Below are 19,955 nucleotides of genomic sequence, written 5' to 3' on the forward strand. Positions count from 1 at the left end.
ATGTCATATAAATCAAATAGTATTAAATATGACAATTTCCGTATTTAATATAACTTCTATTAAACATATTATTGTTTATATTGCGGGTATAACTTAGAGCGGTTCGATCATGTGTACGGTGTAATTACAACTCATGTTAAAGAGCGTTCATCACTTATATGGTTCAACTTGTATTGTATACAACAACAGTGGGTTCGTTGATTTAGTTGAAAATAATCCAAACATACTTACTCGTCAGTTTTCTGTGCTTGCGTGGTCTTGTGTGTGTGTATAACCGTAACAATTAAAATTAACAACATTATTGTAGCATTCTGGCGCACATGTAGTACAAATAAGGCACATTATATTATTATTTTGCGGGGGTGGATGAAGATACATAATATTATTGTACTATATTATAACAGTGTACCAGGTATATTCTCGAAATAATTTCCAAACCAAAACGACGACTTCGATTTCACTATGTTGTGTCCAATGAGAATCGCGTGAAATTACATCATAACTTATAAAATTAAATTTATGATTAAAAAGTCACCTACTTAAAATGTTATATTAATATCAATAATAATAATACTTAAAACTTTGTGATACTATTTTCTCTTAAAATTATGAGAATAAAATTAATTGCAAATTTCAGTAACACACCATTTATCGGATTCGTATTTTTACAGATCTGTTATCTTCTTAATCTGTCAAAAATTGTTATTCGTATTTTATACTCAGACACAGTATATTATAAATTATAATAAATATATTTATTTATTTTTTTCAATTATATATATTGAACCACCCATAGTCATAGTAAATATTAACATATATATATATATATATATATCTATAAACTGAAATGAATCTAATAATACATGTTTTTGATTTTTTTTTCATTATTATTGATGTGAAATTATAATTTTTATAATTTATTGATAATTATTTGTTTGGATAAAATCATTAAAATATTTATATAAAAACTTATCAGTAATTAATTAATTTGAATATTGTTAAAATTAAACTACACTATGATAATACTTATGTAGGCTATATTAAATAAATTAAACAGTTGAGACAAAATATAATGCTTATGAAATAAAATAAAATTCAACATCACTGCAACTTATTTTACAGTAATTTAAATTTAAGAATCAATTTTTGTTAATGTACGGTAAACAATCATATTATGCAAACATAAACCTAAGGTCAACGATCAACATTCATTCGATATATATCAAATCTTCTAAACATTTATTAAACATTTATTCGTGGGTAAAATATACAGTAGTAGCATAAAATAAATGTGTTCTATAAATGATAGAGTTTTCATTCCGACTACCACCCGTACGTCTACGTACCTTTAATTAAGTTTCTTTTTCTTCGCGTACAAAAATAGATGTAATTCAACAAACGGCTGGCTTCATAAGATGTGGAATGAATACGGTGGAGGTGCCTATTCTAATTTATTTTTTAAATGAATTACATCTGTGCGCATGGTCATAAATGTTACCTGCTCGTTCGCATCTTTGTACATTGTGCTACGTACAACAATAATAATAACTATTTACCGTCTCGTTCCGCTTTTTTATTTAGGCACCTAACGACGCTCTTGAAATTTCAAGTGTCAGCAAGGGATAATGTGATTTTGGAGTACCTATAAAAGTTTATTTTGTGCGAATGGAAAATATAAACGGTCGATTTAACAGATCCCGGTAAGACTAAAATCTTTTACTGGTGATGATTCCATTCTCCTCTGTTGTATACCAAACATCTAAGGAATGGAATGTGTCACTTTTTTATTATTATTATATACCTTGATTGCTAACGGTTTGATTTAATTATTTTTTATGATTTCTGTAACGAAAATATTACCTTTTTGTATGAAACTAAATAAATTATATTAATCACATTTTTCGTTAGAAAATTAAAAAGAATATGCATTTTTTTCACCATAAAAAATATTTATTTTTTTCTGACAATACTATTATTAGACTGATTTTCAATGTGATAATTGACTAATGAACGACATGTATGATGTATAAATATCGACTATTTATTGAGTGAGTGATTATTGAAAACAATAATTTTCAACAGGTAAATATTTATCTAATTTAGTATGACGAATTTAATTGATTAAAAACAATCTTAAGATTCTGCAAAGAGTGCAATGAAACAGATATGATCAGTATTTATATTTAAAAAAAAAAAAAAAACCAAAAAATATTTTAATAATGATAACCAATAATAATTATCTTTAATTGTATTTTATGATAATAATCACCCATCCTTGTTCCACCTCAAAATTTATTCTACTTAATATGGCTATACCAAACCATCCAATTTATGAAATGTTTTTTCCTTTAATGATGTATTTTTAATGTAATATTAATTCTTTTATTCATGCACCTACGTATTTATCATTTTTGTAAATTATATTAAAATTATTGTTAGTATTATAATAAATAAATATATATATTAATATATAACTTGTGATTCAAGTGATGTTGTTGGTTCATTAAAATAAAATAATAAATAAATATGTGTTCACAGGTACGTTATCACGACGCTATGCGGTGAGGCGTGCAACATATCGTCATCTGTGGTGGCCGTGCTCTTTTGGATCGGTTACTTCAATTCGACGTTGAATCCACTTATCTACGCATACTTCAACCGAGACTTCCGGGAAGCATTTAAGAACACACTGCAGTGTGCGTTCTGCAACCTGTGCCGGAGTCCACCGTCCGACCTAGAAGCGCTTGACGCACGGAGGCCGTCACTCCGGTACGACGACCGCACACGCAGCGTGTACTCCGAAACGTACCTGAACCACTGCGACAGACGTCGGTCCAGTCAATTTGGCAGCAGCTTATGATCCACCGTACCGCCAAGACCCCGGCATCAAATATAGAGCTTTTTCCGCACACCCCTAGCCAAAACCTGCACCGAAATCCATCCCTCGCCCCTAAAAACAAAAAGGGATAAATCGAAAAACAGTTGCCACAATTTTTAGTGTAAACGAAACTCGTTGCGTTGTCGTATAAAATAATGTGATTGATTATTGATGAATAATAACAATATTATGCGGCTTGGATTGTGTTGTGTACTTGGTGACTGCTCGGGAAATATGAATAAATACTTTGGTTTTTTTCTAATGTCTAAAATCAAATTAAGGAATTTAATTTTTTTATGGCTGTTTGCAATATTAATTTAAAAAAAAAAAACAAATCTCTTAAAAATTCAGAGGTAATAATACTTGTACTTGGTTCGTGATGAAATAATCATCGTGCGATATAGGTACAAATATTTGCGTACATTTATAGACCAATTCCTTCTCCTTTGCAACTACCTCACAACAGAGTGCTATAAAAATAATTGATATTCACCCGACGGTGTATCGTCGCTGTCATATAATTTTACTCAATTATGTTCTGTGTCGATGTATCTTTACTGAAATCACCACCCGTCGCGCAAGTTCACCACAATGACTCGAACGATATTGTATTATTATTATTATTATTATTATTATTATTTATAACGTAACGACATAATAATGATACTGTACGATATTTCTGATGTTGTTTGTATTTTTAATCAAGGTGAATAAGCTAAAATAATTATAGCAATCATTTTCGGATTCTGTTTTCTGCATTTTTTACGATCACATTATCATTTAGTCGTCGACAAACGCTACAGCTGTTGAGTTCACTATAATGTTAGGTATATTGTAGATGTGCCTACGTGAAAACGAAAAGACGTGTCAATGTTGCGCATTAACATTAATATTAAATGCAATACAATAATAATCATATTTTGATTTTATAAGTTTTTATATATTTAAAAAATAATGTACTCGTCGAGTGTAATACATGCAGAGTTTAGTTTTATTTATGTTCGCTTTTATTTTAAAGATATAATATAATATCGTTATACTTTTCTATAAAACAAATAAAAAAAAAAACAACAGTAGGATTTATACTCCTATTATAAACAACACGAGCCACAACATTTTAAATGAAAGTATTTGTTGATAATTTTATTATCAGAAAATAAATTGTATAGTTTCATGAATCGTAGAAAATAGCAAATGATGATGTACTAAAGCAATGTGTTTTTTTTAGTGAATTCTACCTTCTTTTTGGAAACTGTATCAATTCAAATAGTATGTTAACATTTAATCAATTTACGATTGAATTCCCGGTTAAGAACAATAACAAACAAGACTGTATAATTTCGTTTTCGTCTTTGTTACTATATAACCTATTAGTTTTAAAACATATGTAATAATATTGTAATATAACAGTCTGTTGTAAACTATTGAGGACATAGTTGTTATAATATAAACGATCACTAACTTTTTTATTGTTTGTTTATTTCGATATTGTTTATTACTATTAAATAGATTCACCAATACTATAATACTGTACATAGACGTTATGATACTATGTTTTAAGAAATATTGTTTCTAAAATGTTGAGAATTGTATTTTAATTTAATAAATTGTTCATATATCAAAGTTTTCGAGTCTCGTTAATAGGAATAATAATAATAATAATAATAATGTTAAATAAATCGTTGATGTTTTTGAAACCTATAACCAAAAATGGATAAAAATACTATTAAAAACCTTCTAATTACAATCAACATCTCGTGTCATAAGAGTGTATATCTTGCAATATTTATCCGATTAATTCTTCTAGAGCTATGGTTAGACAGTTATTCAATCATACTTATTTGCATTATAATTTAATTTTTCAATTAAATCACTGTGATTAGATGGTCTACTATTTAGATTACTACAGCGTTACCACAAACTGCATCTATTGTAATGTACAATATACAAATTTATAGTATGTGTTTCTTACTTCAGATGTGTATTATAATATCATGTTAACAATTATTAACTCAATGACTAGTGTATTTTTTCACACATGTCGTATACTGCATATCAAGGCCTAATTTAATTAATTTTAATTTAGTAACCTTTTTACAGTATATATTGTTGGATAGAAAGTTTACAGTTATTTTGGTAAATTAATAAATTAATGTGCACAAAATAATAATAATAAAAAAATATAACAAATGAATAGGTTCAATGGGGTCTCGGTGGTACATTTTAATAAGATAATTAATTGATTATTATGTTGTTGTTGATTTTTAAGGTTTAAAATATTTTTGTTATTATACTAGTAAAAATTTGATCATTAATTTTTTTCGAGCGTGTTATAAAGGAAAATGTAAGTAACATTTTCATGAAAAAAAAGAGATAAATTAAATATTATTAATTTAGAGTTTGTAGATGATAAATACTACTTCCGAGAAGGAGGAAAATATAATCAAATTATTTTTACCATAATGTAAGATGCGAATCAATTGTCGAAAATATTGTAATTTGTTATTTTGTTTTTTTTTTTTTTAACTTTTGAAATATTGTTCTATAAACTGTATCTACTGTAAATAATTGCAATTGTTTTTGATAATCTTCTTTTTTTTTTTTAATAAATAATATAACAATTATGTATAAATACGTAACACTACAAGTATCAATACTCTGGTGTTACAGCTTAACAAATAGAAAATATAATAATGACGTCAAAATAAATCACTTAATGGACACAAAATTCGAAAAATTTCTTACTGATACCTACATAAATAATAATTATTGGATGAAAAAAATGAAAAATATCAAATATTTTGAACTGAATTTATTTGTCCAAGTTAAAAATAGGTATATAGTATTGATTTTTTTGTTGTTTATCGATATTTTCTTGGCGACACAGTAATGTTAAAATACTTTAACATTTGCAACCACTTCAATGAAATCGATTTATTTTTTTGTACGAATGAATAACATAATTTACAATAGAGATAGAGACCGTACGCAAAAGTACACGTTAACACCATTACGACAAAATAGCGGGTACCTATTTCATGACGATTGTAATATATAAACTTTCAACACTATACTCGTACTCACGAATCTAAAATAGTCAAATATGTTTTATTTTTTTTTTTATCCAGCGTATTCGAATATTAGGAATATTGGTAAATTATAGCGATCGTTATTCAACTTTCTGCTTTGCAAACTTGGACCAAATGTATACATAATTGAATACCTATTAAAATGCAATCTTTATGCTAACCTTGTGTAACGCCTTTTTATCCATGAATAACACAACCAAAAACTTAAGTATTTTATAAAATTACAAAGTATTGCATTCAGCGAAATTAATTATTATGCATGAACGCTTTAAACGGATTTCACATTCATATTAATCGTTTATAAACGTATTATCTAGTGAAATTACTGTTCCTTCTTATAACATAACAATTATATTTTAACATACAAATAGGTATGCAATAGATTATACTAATATATGTATACAATGTTTATGTTTACTCTGAGATGTGTTGTTTTGTTATTACCATTATATAACAATTACTAGCAAAATCACCACGTAATACTATTCTACTATATAATATATAATATGTATATTGTTTATGTACTACAATGTAGTAATAATTATTATGTATATTTAATATTAGTATTAGATGCAGACACATTTTGTACCTGAAAAGTCCTAATCGAAATTGTAAAAGTAGCATTGATTATTAATTCTTTATTTATACATACATTTTTACTACCTATTTACAATAAATTTTATAGTTACATATATGTACAAAATTATATCAAAAATCTATATAATATATCTAAAATATATATATTAATAATAATAATAATTGTAATAATAATAAGTTTAATAATATAATGTATTATGTGTATACTTTAACTACTATATTTATCATTAATTATAGCCCACTTATGACAAAAAAGAACTATAGAGTGATTCTAACGGTTGGTTATGTGTTAAGTCTTGCTTAAAATTTTGAACTATTGTATAATATAATATAATGATTAAATAACTACGTATTCAATATTTCGGACTTTTTTTTTTATAGTCTTTGTCACGTAATTTTTTTAGAAAATCCTTAAAAGAATATTCCTTACAATTTTAAAGAAGTGTTTTAAAGAATTGTATCATTAAAAAGACAGTTTTCATTATTTATTTTAAGAGAAAAATTGTTATTAAATATTATTTATACACGTTTCTTACATATCATGCACATAAATTAATTATTTATTTTTATACTTATACTATATTATATACACATAGTTGTATTGATAATTTGCTTAGTTAACTTATTGTGTATTTTTTTTCCATACATTTTCAAGAACAACAAAAAATTCAAAAAACAATCATACAATAAACACAAATTCAATTTAAAATTTCGTCAAATGCATTATAAATCAGATTTAAGAAAAAATCGTAGCGTTCGAAATCATCAGTAAATTATAGTGGTTCTAAATAGTGTGATAAATCGATTTGTTTAATTTAAATAATTATTTATTAATCAATTTATTGATTATCTTATAATATGTATTACCTATATTTAAAGTATTTAAATTTAGTTTTTAACAGCAAATATTCAATTATAATTAATAAAATATATTTTAGTCAGCAAATAAATATTGAAAATCAATTCTAAATATTAGTGGAGCTTATTTTTATCTAAATAATATAAATGGTGAGCATGCTAATAAGATAAGTTAAATAAATAAATATAATAAGGGATTCGGGAACTTTTCGTGTAAACGATCAATTTTTCAAGTTATTTCAAAATCATGATTTTTGAAAAGCAATACTGGTAGAAATAAAAAAAAAAAACATGTAGCACAAAAAATTATCAATTTATTTCACTAAATAAAATCATCAGAAATTAATAGGCAATAGGTATTAAAAAAATAATAATAAGTCTTAAACTTAGAAACATTTTATTTTATAATTGTAATCGAATTTTAGTTTATAATTTACAGGTCTTGATATTTATACATTATATGAGCCACAGATTCTGTTCTCTGTTCTATTTTATAAGCTATATATAAATATATATGTAATAGTCCTATACTCCTATATACAATAGTCAATAATAATATAAAATATTTTTGATACTGATTAGTAATGATGTCGTTAAGAAATCAAAAATAATATTGATTCTTATGAAATATGCATCAAGATTTATATCATTATTGTGTATTATTACTCATAATAGTTATGCATAGGTACTTACGATCAAAAGTTTTTAGTCAAAATGATACATTAAAATGTATACTTATTAATACTAAATTTGACGATAATGATAAATTTATAATCGTTATTGTCACCAGATAATAAAGATAATAATCTTAATCATCGATGTTATCTGAATAATAATATTTTATAAAACACTCAGTGAATCCGGTAGACGTAACATAATATTAAGCATTTCATAAAATTATCCAACAACAATCAACATTAGTTATCGAAATTTATAATATCATAATATTTACATGTTATAAAATACATATAACATAGTTTTTAACTGTAGGATAAAACTGAGAACGGGCCGTTAGTAGGTCGATAGATAGGTTATTCAGTGGTTGACGAAGTGTCTCCGAGTTTTTTTTAACTTACCCAAACATATTTATCTATTATTTTTTAATAATGTTACCTATTTTATGACACAGATTTCTGATTATAGCATACATTTTTGTCATTAAAATGTAACGTTTTCAATAAATTATATCAACAGAAATTTGAATAAACGTTATTCGCATATCATATTTTTTCTCATGAACACCAACACTACTTATTATTCAGACTTGATTAAATTTTAAGAACTGCTGATACAATAGTATAATATTTGCATTAAGAAATAATAACGATCCAATTTTGGACGTAAAATTATTTCGGTATCGATGTGTATGACAGGATGACAGTGGCACGTGCACTGCACTGATAAAGAATTAATTCACATCCCGACTGTAAAATCGATTTTGCCATCTACCATCTGGCAGTTTAATGAAGTACCATAATAACTTAAATCTCGCTCTTAATAAGTATACTTCTTTTTTTCAATTGATTTTATATTATTAAATATGTGAACATTTGTAGTAGTCTTGAGTTAGTGAAACTAATATATAGGTAAATTATGTGCTTTGTCAATGGAACGTTTTTTTTTTCATTTGATATATATATATTCTTATACAAAAAAAAAAAATCTTTAAATATATAAAACCTATATATATATATATATAACCTACTGCTGTGATTTCTTTTTATTATTGAAAAACTGATTATATATTATATATATAACTTGATAATATATGTTTATAATATATTTTTTAAATTAACAAATAATATTTAAAAAAATCTTTAACTATGCTAAAATTAATCAAAAAAATATAATTTAAATCAATAATAGATTCTGAGGGAGTAAAATCTTTAAAATTAAATCAAAATCACAAGAAATATTAAATGTGAAAACATAATATGGGTATTGTACACAGTTACTGTTTCTTTGATAATGCATTCAGGTAAATTCTTGAGGTTATGTTTATTATAACGAGATAATTCATCTAAATGTATTAAATATTTATATACTTATACATATTTTCAATATATAGAGCATATTCTAATAGTGTTATCGCCATTTTTTAAATTCTTTATCCATATCATGGGAAGTACTTTAACATATATATATATATACATCCAAAATAGTGTATAAACTTATTATTAAAGGACCATGAAAAAAATAAATTATTCAATTATCCCGCCATAATTAAAATATAATTAATTAATATAAATAACGATGGTATTAAAATGTGTATACACATTTTAAATTGATTAGTTAGAGCGCTAGAGCCCAAGAGAGACAGTCGCGTATTGTTATAAGATCACACAGCATGGTGGCAATGATGTTATTATACTATTATATAGGAATCGCCGACTCGATTTAGGTTATAAATTTATATTTTTAGTTAAAATCAACAAAGTGGTCATATGATTATAAACATAAGATAAACTTATTCTATTTTCATTTAAAATAAGTATTTTGTTGATAAACGACAATTAATTTCATTTTACGTTTAGGTACATTTATTTATAAGCCAATGTATTTTTTTTAACTTTTTTATTTTCATCATTTATTTTTTACAGTGTATTACAATATAAATATATCAATACTTTCATGCAGTTTTGAGCCTATTGTGGACGATATTAATATAGCTGATATTCAGCTAGGTAAAAATTAACCAGATAATGAAGTACAATAATAATTAGAGGGTCGCATGAAAATTAATGTAAACAATTGGTGATTATGTAATAAATATAATAAACTTACCTTCTGATCAAGATTGAATTTTTTGTCTTGAGTTAGAAAAATTATTCAAACAGCAATAAAAAAAAAATCTGTTTAACGAAGATAAGCTCATTTTTAAAGAAGACTATGAAGAAGAAAAAATTAATCTATGTAAACAGATATGGAAAAAAACCATCATAAAACATTAAAGATAATTCTTTTTTTGGAATTGTTTATTACCATTTTAATCATTGCCGTCAACGTAGTTATACAGTAAGTTATACTCGTTTAAAATTATATTCAAAGGACACTGCAGTGAGTTATCTTTTATAAATAAATGTGATAGAAACCATAAATGAATTTGACATTCTCAAAATAAGAGTATTAGACGGCCATTAAGAAATGTATTAATCGGATCTGCTTCAATCCAAAATTGTATACACACAAATAGTAGCTTTTTGGAAGTTATTAAAACTATTTATTTTTTTCGTCTGTTTTATGATGAAATATTTAAGTGTTTACTGGCTCAATTATTTATAATTTATTTAAGAATTTCAAAAAAAAAGTACTAATGGTTGTATTAAGAGTTCAGAAAATTATATTTGGTTAACTGACCAGTGTCATACTGGTTTTTGCACCAAATATTGTATTTAGTCAATAAATATACACTGCAGCAAATTTCTAGATTTTAAAATTGTTCAAAAAAGTATGGTAAAAGGAAACTTAAAATGAAAAGGTTGTGAATTATTATTTAATGAATTTACTAAAAATTAAAATTTGTTTCTTACTAATCAACATAATATAATTTGTTTTTTCATTAAAACACAATATTCTGAAATACGTTATACATTTGATGTATGAGTATGACACCCATCTATAAGTTTGTTGAAAAAAAAAACAACATGAAAATACCTTTTTTGGAAAAGTAATATTAATAACCATCTTTAGCGGGCTTCACAAAACTTTAAAGGTGCCGATTAAACATTAGTTGAAAAATGTACGTCTCTGCTACATCACATAAAAAATAAACATGAATGGGAAGAAAATTGAGTAACAAATACATGCAATCATGAACCATTAACAGATGAAAAAATAAATAAAAATCTTATCGGATTGTAAATTATGTTATGCATTAAAACAAATCCTAACTGCCAAAGAATTTCTAAAAGATTGGACACATTCAAAAAAATGTGTACATACTAGCTGCTCGAAATTGTATTATAATGTAATACTGAAATATATTTTACCAAAGCAAATAAATCTAAAATATAGAAAAATGTACATTAGATCTATTTTGGCTATTATATTAGACCACAACTACAATTAAATAAACTACTAGGCAATGAGTGGTATATTCAAAACCATCAGGAAAATATACAATGAAAAATGTATATGGATGTATAAATACTGATTAGCAAAAACCAATTATGCAAGGAGTACTCGATTTGGTTTGAACAAAAAAAAAAAAAAAAAAAAATGTAATATTATAACAATTCAAGAATAAATTGAAGTTTTAAAGTCTATAGCTTTAATACCAAAACTAAATTTTGAAGCAACACTTTCTATTTATTTTTCTTTTTTTATTCAAAATATTTATTTTGTTATTTTTAGTTTTTAATATCATTATATTATATGAATATATGTTAATGTGAAATATCAAAATAATATTGCCTTGTTATCTATACTGATATCATAGTTAGTATGATAATAATTAATTACGTAGGTACATTTAAATTTAGTAAAGCGACAAAACGCCCAATAATATTTATGAAAACTCACAGACTTATGATAATTTATTATTGTTTTAATTTTTAACTTTTATTGATTACAAGAAAAAAAATATGAATAATTAATTAAATTGCATCTGTGATTCCTGTATTTTTTTTTTTTTTTCATTAAGACATTCCTAGCCAAAATTAGACTATCTATATCTAGAGATAATATATACAATTTTTACTTATGGCTTTTATAACAGGATAACGATTAAAAAAAAATTTTAAAAAAAAATAGATAATAAGATTAATTAATAAATAATTATGTACGTGGTGTACCATACATAGAATAATGACAAGTTTATGCCACCGCGCAGTGTGTTTTTTTTTTATATTACGTGGCATCTCTTTTGGGTTATAGCTCCTTAATGAATCTATATGTACAAATTTTATTACTATGGTTATTAGTTAGTTATATTAATTAATTATCTATTGATTGAACTAAATATATTTTATTTTTCATTTCATAATCCTTTCAATATTTAAAAAAGTATCGTATTTTTCATATATAAATATAATGTTTAAACTTGAAAATATACTGATTATAAATGTACTGTATATGATATTTATGAAAAAATATTGATTATTCACATCAAATAGATAAATAATAATACATTAATTATAGAATTAGATAATTAATTAAATTAATAAGTTATTTTGCGGAATAATTGATACAATTTATAATTCTCATGCATTAATTTCTCGTAATAAACGCAATTTTGTTATTAACATAATCAATGATATTGCACGATAAAATATGTATGGTGTTATTGATTATTAATGCTATCTATTCCAATCTAATCAAAACACAATTAAAGTAATTAATATTCTCAAATACTTTTCATTATAACACACAAAGCTCAAATAAGAATTAATAAGTTGTTAAATTAGAATTCAATGATTTAGATTCAAAGCGAATTATTAAAACATTATTAGAATATTTTAATAATAAAAGAAAAATTTAAATATTCCTAGGTCTGCAAATCAAAATATTAAAGCAATTTTTAAATTATATATTTCAAGATGTAAATTATGTAACATTAAATACGCTTAACCTGTCGTACAACTAATGAAAAAGTAAAAATATAAATTGTAAAATATTCTTAAAAATATATGCTGATATATCTCTTTCAATTAAAATTGTCTATTGTATGTAATAATTTATTATTGAATTCAAATATAGTACATAATTTACAGTAACTTATTAAATAATTAAATTAGGTAAACTCATAACTATACAGTAGTATGACTTAAATAACATTATTTTTTTTTATCGTGGTTATGTTTTAAATAGTATAGGAAATGATGCAGTATAATTCGTTCTTTAATAAGCAATCAGGTAAAAATAGAAGTCTATATCTTATTTATTGAAATAATCATAATTGGTTTTATGTAAAAAATAAAATGAAGGTATTATGGGATGTTATACTACATGAATGAGTTTCGTAAGAATACTGTTATAATGTCCATAGTATTATTACGTTGTCCAAAAAACTAATTATATTACCTATGTTTGTTGTTTTAATATTTCATTTATTTTTTTTTTTTTGTTTTTTTAACGCACATTTTGGGTAGTATCATAAAGAAGAAATAAAGTTTTTCTCTAGTTATTATTATTATTATTAATTGTACTTCATGGAAATCTAAAAATGTATATTTTTACAAAAGAATAGATTATTATTGTTTGAATCCTATAAACAAATTGTCATAAAAGTGGGTTTAAATTTTAAATAATACATACATAAGATATATAAATATTCAATACAAAGATTAAATATTTAAATTCTTGCAATAGTAATATTATAAGCTGGTATAACGCGTGAAAAAGTTGTGTATTACTAACAAATACTGATGAGTGATGACAAAGATGTCAATAATGTTGCATACATCTGGTAGAATTGTATACGCATCGCAGCTGCTTTAGATTCATTTTTTGATTTTTAAGTCTTCACCTAAATGACATTTCAAAAAATCATCGTTTGCTATCTTTCTTAAACGTGATTCTCAGCAAACAAATGTTGGTCTTTGATTACGTTTTATAAACTAAAAATACAAGGAAAGAATATTCATTGTATGCATAACATACGATGTATGTTATGCATATGAATTTTCAAAATATTAATTTTTTTAAATCAGAATGTGTTTATTTTTATTTATTTATTTATACAGCTTAAAATGTATACAGATAAGCAGTGTTGAGCTTAGATATTTGTTTTGTATCTAGATGGAGATAGATAATAATAAATTAAAATATATCTAAATATAGATATGCAAATAAAATCAATTTAATCTAGTTATAAATGAGATAATTTTTTTTAAACTTTTATAAATATTATTCTTAAAACACGATTTTACTGAATATTAATATAAATATAGCTATTTATATTTTACTTTAAATCACTGATAATTATTAGAAAAATATACTTAATAATTTAAATAATCATACCAACAACAATATCAATATTTACACCATTTTTTTGAAAAGGAAGACTAGTTTTAGATGTAGTGGCCAACTGGGGGGGAGGAGAATAATTTGTATAAATGTATAATGTATACATTATTAAACTATTATCTTGAATTATAATATACATATATATATTTTATTATACATATAAAATAGGTTTCAAACTAAAAAAAAAATTAAAACTATACATACATTTGTTAACATTTGAAAATTGAAATAACTATCACTTTGTTATGATACATTTTTTATAGGTAATGAATAATGATAAATGAAATAGTTGTAACTCTCAGTGATTACTGGTTACTGATTTAGGCCTGGTTATTAGCCAGTGAGAAGTTAAACACGTTGTTTATTTTTATTAACTATTAGTATTTTTAAACTATTACAATAATATAATAATACCACTATTTCCATAACTATCAATTTATTTTCAGTCTTGGATTATTTAATATCTAATTATTATCTGTTTTCGATGATCAACGATATAGATGTTAATTTCCTGAACTGATACACGTAGAACAAATGATTTAGATAAAAATAATTATAATAATTTTTTATAGGTATAATTTAATAGTAACCTATAGTTATTGTTATTGTTATTACTAATTAGTTATTATATCGGCTCATAAAATGTTAACATCATAATTCATAAACATTTTTTTAAGATAATATCCAAAAATATGATGTTTGTGTATTTTCAAAGACCATGTCTCGTGAAAAATTTAGATTAATTAATTTAGGTGACTTAGTTTCTTATCTCAAATGACAGTGGAATACTAATTTTGTAATTTATCTAAATAAGATAATATATACGAGTGTTTTATCAATATAAGGTATCCAGATAAATTTATCAAATTTAATTAAATTATGGCACAACATTGCAGATAAAAGTATAAAAAGTAAATTTAATTATTAATATTGGTTAGAAAATAATAGGAAGTTAGCATCAATGGACAGGCACTTAGTAGTAACTGGTAACATCTGACCTGTTATTTTTTAAGTATAATTAAGTTTTTATTAATTTTTTTTATCTTATTAGGTCTCTAGAGTTCTGTTTTTTGAGTCTTCGATGGAAACTTCCGAGAAGTGATATGGATAATAGTTATTTGAACAATAGGTTGCTGTCACAATTTAATTTAGAAGGTAGTTTAAAGTAACATAATTTGATTAATTAATTTAAGGTAGATAGTTGTAGGTTAAAGACTTAGGTTATGACCTAAAAGAAGACGTTATTAATCTTAACTTTATAAATAGATAAATTGATAGGTCAAAAGCGTTTTAGTAATAAAAGATTTTTCAGAACTCCATAATTGAACATGAATACCACATATCTAGACTGGTCAAATTATTGTTAAGGTAAGTTTCTCGAATAAAGACAGTTTGTATTTTAAGATTTGTATCACAAAGTAAAATTTAGAGTTAACTATATTACGCTTAAGATTAATGTGTAATGTTCAGGTTAGAACAAAATTCTAAAAAAAATAAAATAATAAAAACAATAATAATTGTAAGTATGTTATTCATTAATAATGGTTATTGTAAAAATAAATATAATATTACTAAAGACATTTGTATTTAATACGTTTTAATATATTATTGTCATAAATATTAAGCATAAAATGTATATTATAATATGTAATATATTGTATTTATGGTGAATTTATTTTTGTCGTTATAACTGTTTACAAAATTTACAAATATTTAATCATACAATGCATTTTAAATTGATCATGCATTTTATAAATTTTAAACTTAAAATTGATATCAATCACATGATTTTGAATGGTAATCTACACCTACCATGATATTCAAAGAAGTATTTTAAAAGCGATATACATAATATTATGATCTTAAGTGCAAAACGAATATTTTGTAAATTAATAATGGTACTACATGTCAAATAACTAAAAAATTAAAAAATTATTAAGTTGAATGTTTTTTTTTTAAATAAGAGTAAGTTTTGATAACATCAAAATTGTTAAATAAAAAATTAAAAAAATATTATTGAATCTAATAAGTAGATATTATATTTTGCTAATTTTATTTAATAAATTAAAAACTTTTATTGAAAAGATAATTATTAGTTTAAGCCATTTAATTTGTTTAAAATTAATATTAAATACATTTGATCAAATTATGAACATTATGAGCCTTTTATGATATTATTATTTATTTATATTTGAACAGCATAATATTTTATTGGAAAAAAAGGTGAGAAACGTTTGGATAATAAAGTTACAGAAAAAAAAAGTTGGTAAAAATTTAGACATGTGTTCATTATGAGTAAATTTGATTTACTTGTAGACGTGCGAAGAAATTTATAACTCAATTATTTAAGTCATGTACTCGTACAACATTTACCCAGGCTATGGTTACTGTTTTTGTGTGCATCTTAGTACTCATACTTAATGTGTTTAAATTCACACGTAGTTTTATTAAAATTAATTGAAAAATTGAATTAATTTTAACTAGTTTTTAACTCGTAAATGCCTGCCGAGAAGTTATTTAATAGGAATTTAACAGACGTATTAAATACTATTTATTGATTCTAGAAAATAATTTTAACTTAACAAGTTAAGCTATGAAAATTGTTAAAATTACCCTTACTTTTTAGGAAATACGTATAGATCTATACAACATAGTCATGTGTACCTAATAATCTAAACAGTAATCACTAATGATGCATAAGTATATCGGTTTATTCTTATTTACATAATTGACGTTATTTTGTAATTTTTATTGTGTTTTACATTATATTTATATTATCTGTTCATATTTTGTAAACTTACTCAAATTTTTAAAATATAAACATTGTCTGTATACTGTTTAGATGTTCATAAAATAAAAATAATAATAATAATTTGTAAATGTTATTTTTCAAAAAGGAGTGAATCATTACATTACTACAATATTTATATTGTAAAATATGCTTTGTAAAATTTAAATATTCAAACTAAATTAATGTTACATGTTTAACGTAGAAACACCAAACACATATTTTTATTCTATGTCAATTAAAAATATATATGTCAATGTAATCATTCTAAAGCCATTCACTAACACAATTTATTTAACTGACATAATTTTTCTACATCGTTTTCATTATTATACATAATATTGATTTTATTCTGCAACCGTAATATTTTTATCAATCAAAAAAATTTGAATGCAATAATAACTACAATAATGATTTTAAGTAAATTAAAAACTCGCTTATGTACTCTTCCACAAATTAATTAAAATTTACTATTAATGGATAAAATCTATGAGGCAATTTATCTGCAGAACTTTCATATTTTTTCCTAATACTTTTCAAGTATTATTATTTATAAAATCGATTGCATAATTTTTAGTTTTAATAATGTATCTGTTCATTACTGAACATTTTTACTATATTCCATGACTCGTTTAAACAATTTCATTATCAACAAAGGCATTTTACCAAATTTAATAAGTCGTTTATTTATCAGTATTTTTTAGCAATGAAACATAGTATGTATTATTTAAATCGGATGATATTATTATTATTTATGTATATTAGGCTTTAGCACAAATCATAGTACAATAAAAACAGTTAAAAAAATGTCTTCAAAATAATTTAACTATTTAGTCCACAGTTAATTTATAATTTTCCTATTATTATTTTAACACTTTATACTTAAGATATGTTAGTAACGATTAAAATATACAAAGTAAAATTTTCAAATTAATAAAAATTAAATGATTATTTTGTACAACTAATACATTAAAGTATGTTAATATCCTATACTCTTTATCTCTTTATGTCAGTATTCTAGATGAGAAGTAAACAGTGTGTACGTTAATAGATTGAATGATGAGGTTCGTGTTACAAAATCGTATAACTAAAGGTTAAATTCTTTGCATATATAGCTGTCAGGAATTCGGGTAAAGCCAAATGGTGATTACTTGGGTTTAAAGGTTGGACACTATATTTACCTTGTGTCTATATATCAAATAGAAATAGTATGAAAATTAATTTTATTAAAAGAGAGATAGAAAGGGAGGTGAAGAATATATAATAAAGTACGGTTAAAAATGATACAAAGACATTGTGTAGATTCAATTTATAAGACTTTGAATTAGTGATACTAATTTAATATAGATAATATTATATAAGCTATTCATATTTAATGTTTATTAATATATTATTGTACAATGCTCATGGAAATTTCGTAACACACAAGTATATTTTATAACTTATTAAATGTATTTATAATATCTGTTAAAGTTTTATCATGGTCAAATAAATATGAATTTCAATAATAATTGACATAATAATTTTAATCTAAAGTATATGCTTAATCAATATTATTAGTTTATAAATTAATATGCTAAATTTGTGCATAGACCTTATACTCAGAGTATAAGGTCTATGAATTTGTGTTGGTTTTTATCAATATGAAACACGATTTGTGTTTCAGTAAATATTTGAGTAGATTTCCTTTTGTTTTACTAATCTTAATAAATTGCATAATGCGTCTTACATTTGGTCAATTTATTGTTATTATTTATCAAACAATGTACGTTGTTTACAAAAACTTTATAATGTTACAACATTAGATTTATGGCAGTTTCTTCGTTTAAATGTTTTTAAAACTAATGAGTAATGACTGATGTTTGGTAGAACTTAAAGGACACTATACTTAAATTTTGTTTAAACATTTGTAGTTTTAGTGACTAATCCAATAATGCAATTTAAAATTAAAATCCTTAGAGTTACTAAAATATTTAAATATTTTAACATTTGTAATTTGTTACATAATATATTACGTGTAAAATTCAGGTTTGTTTATATAATATATTTTTTTCATTAAAATTAACGTAATTGTGTTTGTTGTTTCATTTAAAAGTATTTAAAAAAACCTTGCAAAAATAAAAAAAAATTAACAATATTTAACATTTGTCCTAATAACAGATAGTGTCATATTGTTTTACTAAGCAATAGGTAGCAAATACCAAATTTTAATTAGCTTAAGGGTTAAATCTTTTTTAAATTTTATTTATTAACATGTATTTTCAATTTGAAATAGGTAATTATTACATAAACCTCATGGTGATGATAAATTTATTTTGTTATATCATTGACTCATTTATAGTTTACTTCTTAAAAGAATATCAAAACGATAACACAAATTTAATATTAAAATATTGTTTCTTATACGATAATTTAGATGATATTGACTTGGTTTCTTCTGTAAATAAAATTGAACTATTTGATTGAAACGTTTTAATTGATTAATATCACGTCCGTTCTGATTCCAAATGAAGTGTTTAAAATTAAAAATTAAAAATATTGATCAGATTTTAAAATACATGATAGGTATAATATGATATACTATTCATTTTATATAGTCTTATTTTCTTTTCTATTGTTATTTACTATGTATGAGTTATTTAGTATATTTTTTAATGGTGATTCAGATAATAACCATAATACATTTATCTTAATATGAATGTATCATACATTTATAATGCAATTTACAAAAAAAAAAAATAAATAAATAATAAGGTTTGTTGGCTAGTCCTTAGAAGAA

At 23.5% G+C, this 19,955-nt stretch overlaps 1 protein-coding gene across 4 annotated transcripts in view; it reads left to right on the forward strand.

The window, feature by feature from the left end:
- The window catches only part of LOC112600910 (octopamine receptor beta-2R-like), a 165,276-nt gene extending 160,875 nt beyond the window's left edge, over positions 1-4,401 (forward strand). For all 4 annotated transcript variants that reach the window (XM_025348260.1, XM_025348259.1, XM_025348257.1 and 1 more), the window contains one exon: positions 2,539-4,401. In XM_025348260.1, the coding sequence (XP_025204045.1) occupies positions 2,539-2,860 (322 nt within the window). In that variant the 3' untranslated portion in view covers positions 2,861-4,401. The remainder of the gene's footprint in view (positions 1-2,538) is intronic.
- The last annotated feature ends 15,554 nt before the right edge of the window (positions 4,402-19,955 follow it).

The sequence above is a fragment of the Melanaphis sacchari genome, unplaced genomic scaffold, assembly GCF_002803265.2.
Source record: "Melanaphis sacchari strain LSU unplaced genomic scaffold, SCAv2.0 Contig73_pilon_pilon, whole genome shotgun sequence".
Classification (NCBI taxonomy): Eukaryota; Metazoa; Arthropoda; class Insecta; order Hemiptera; family Aphididae; genus Melanaphis; species Melanaphis sacchari.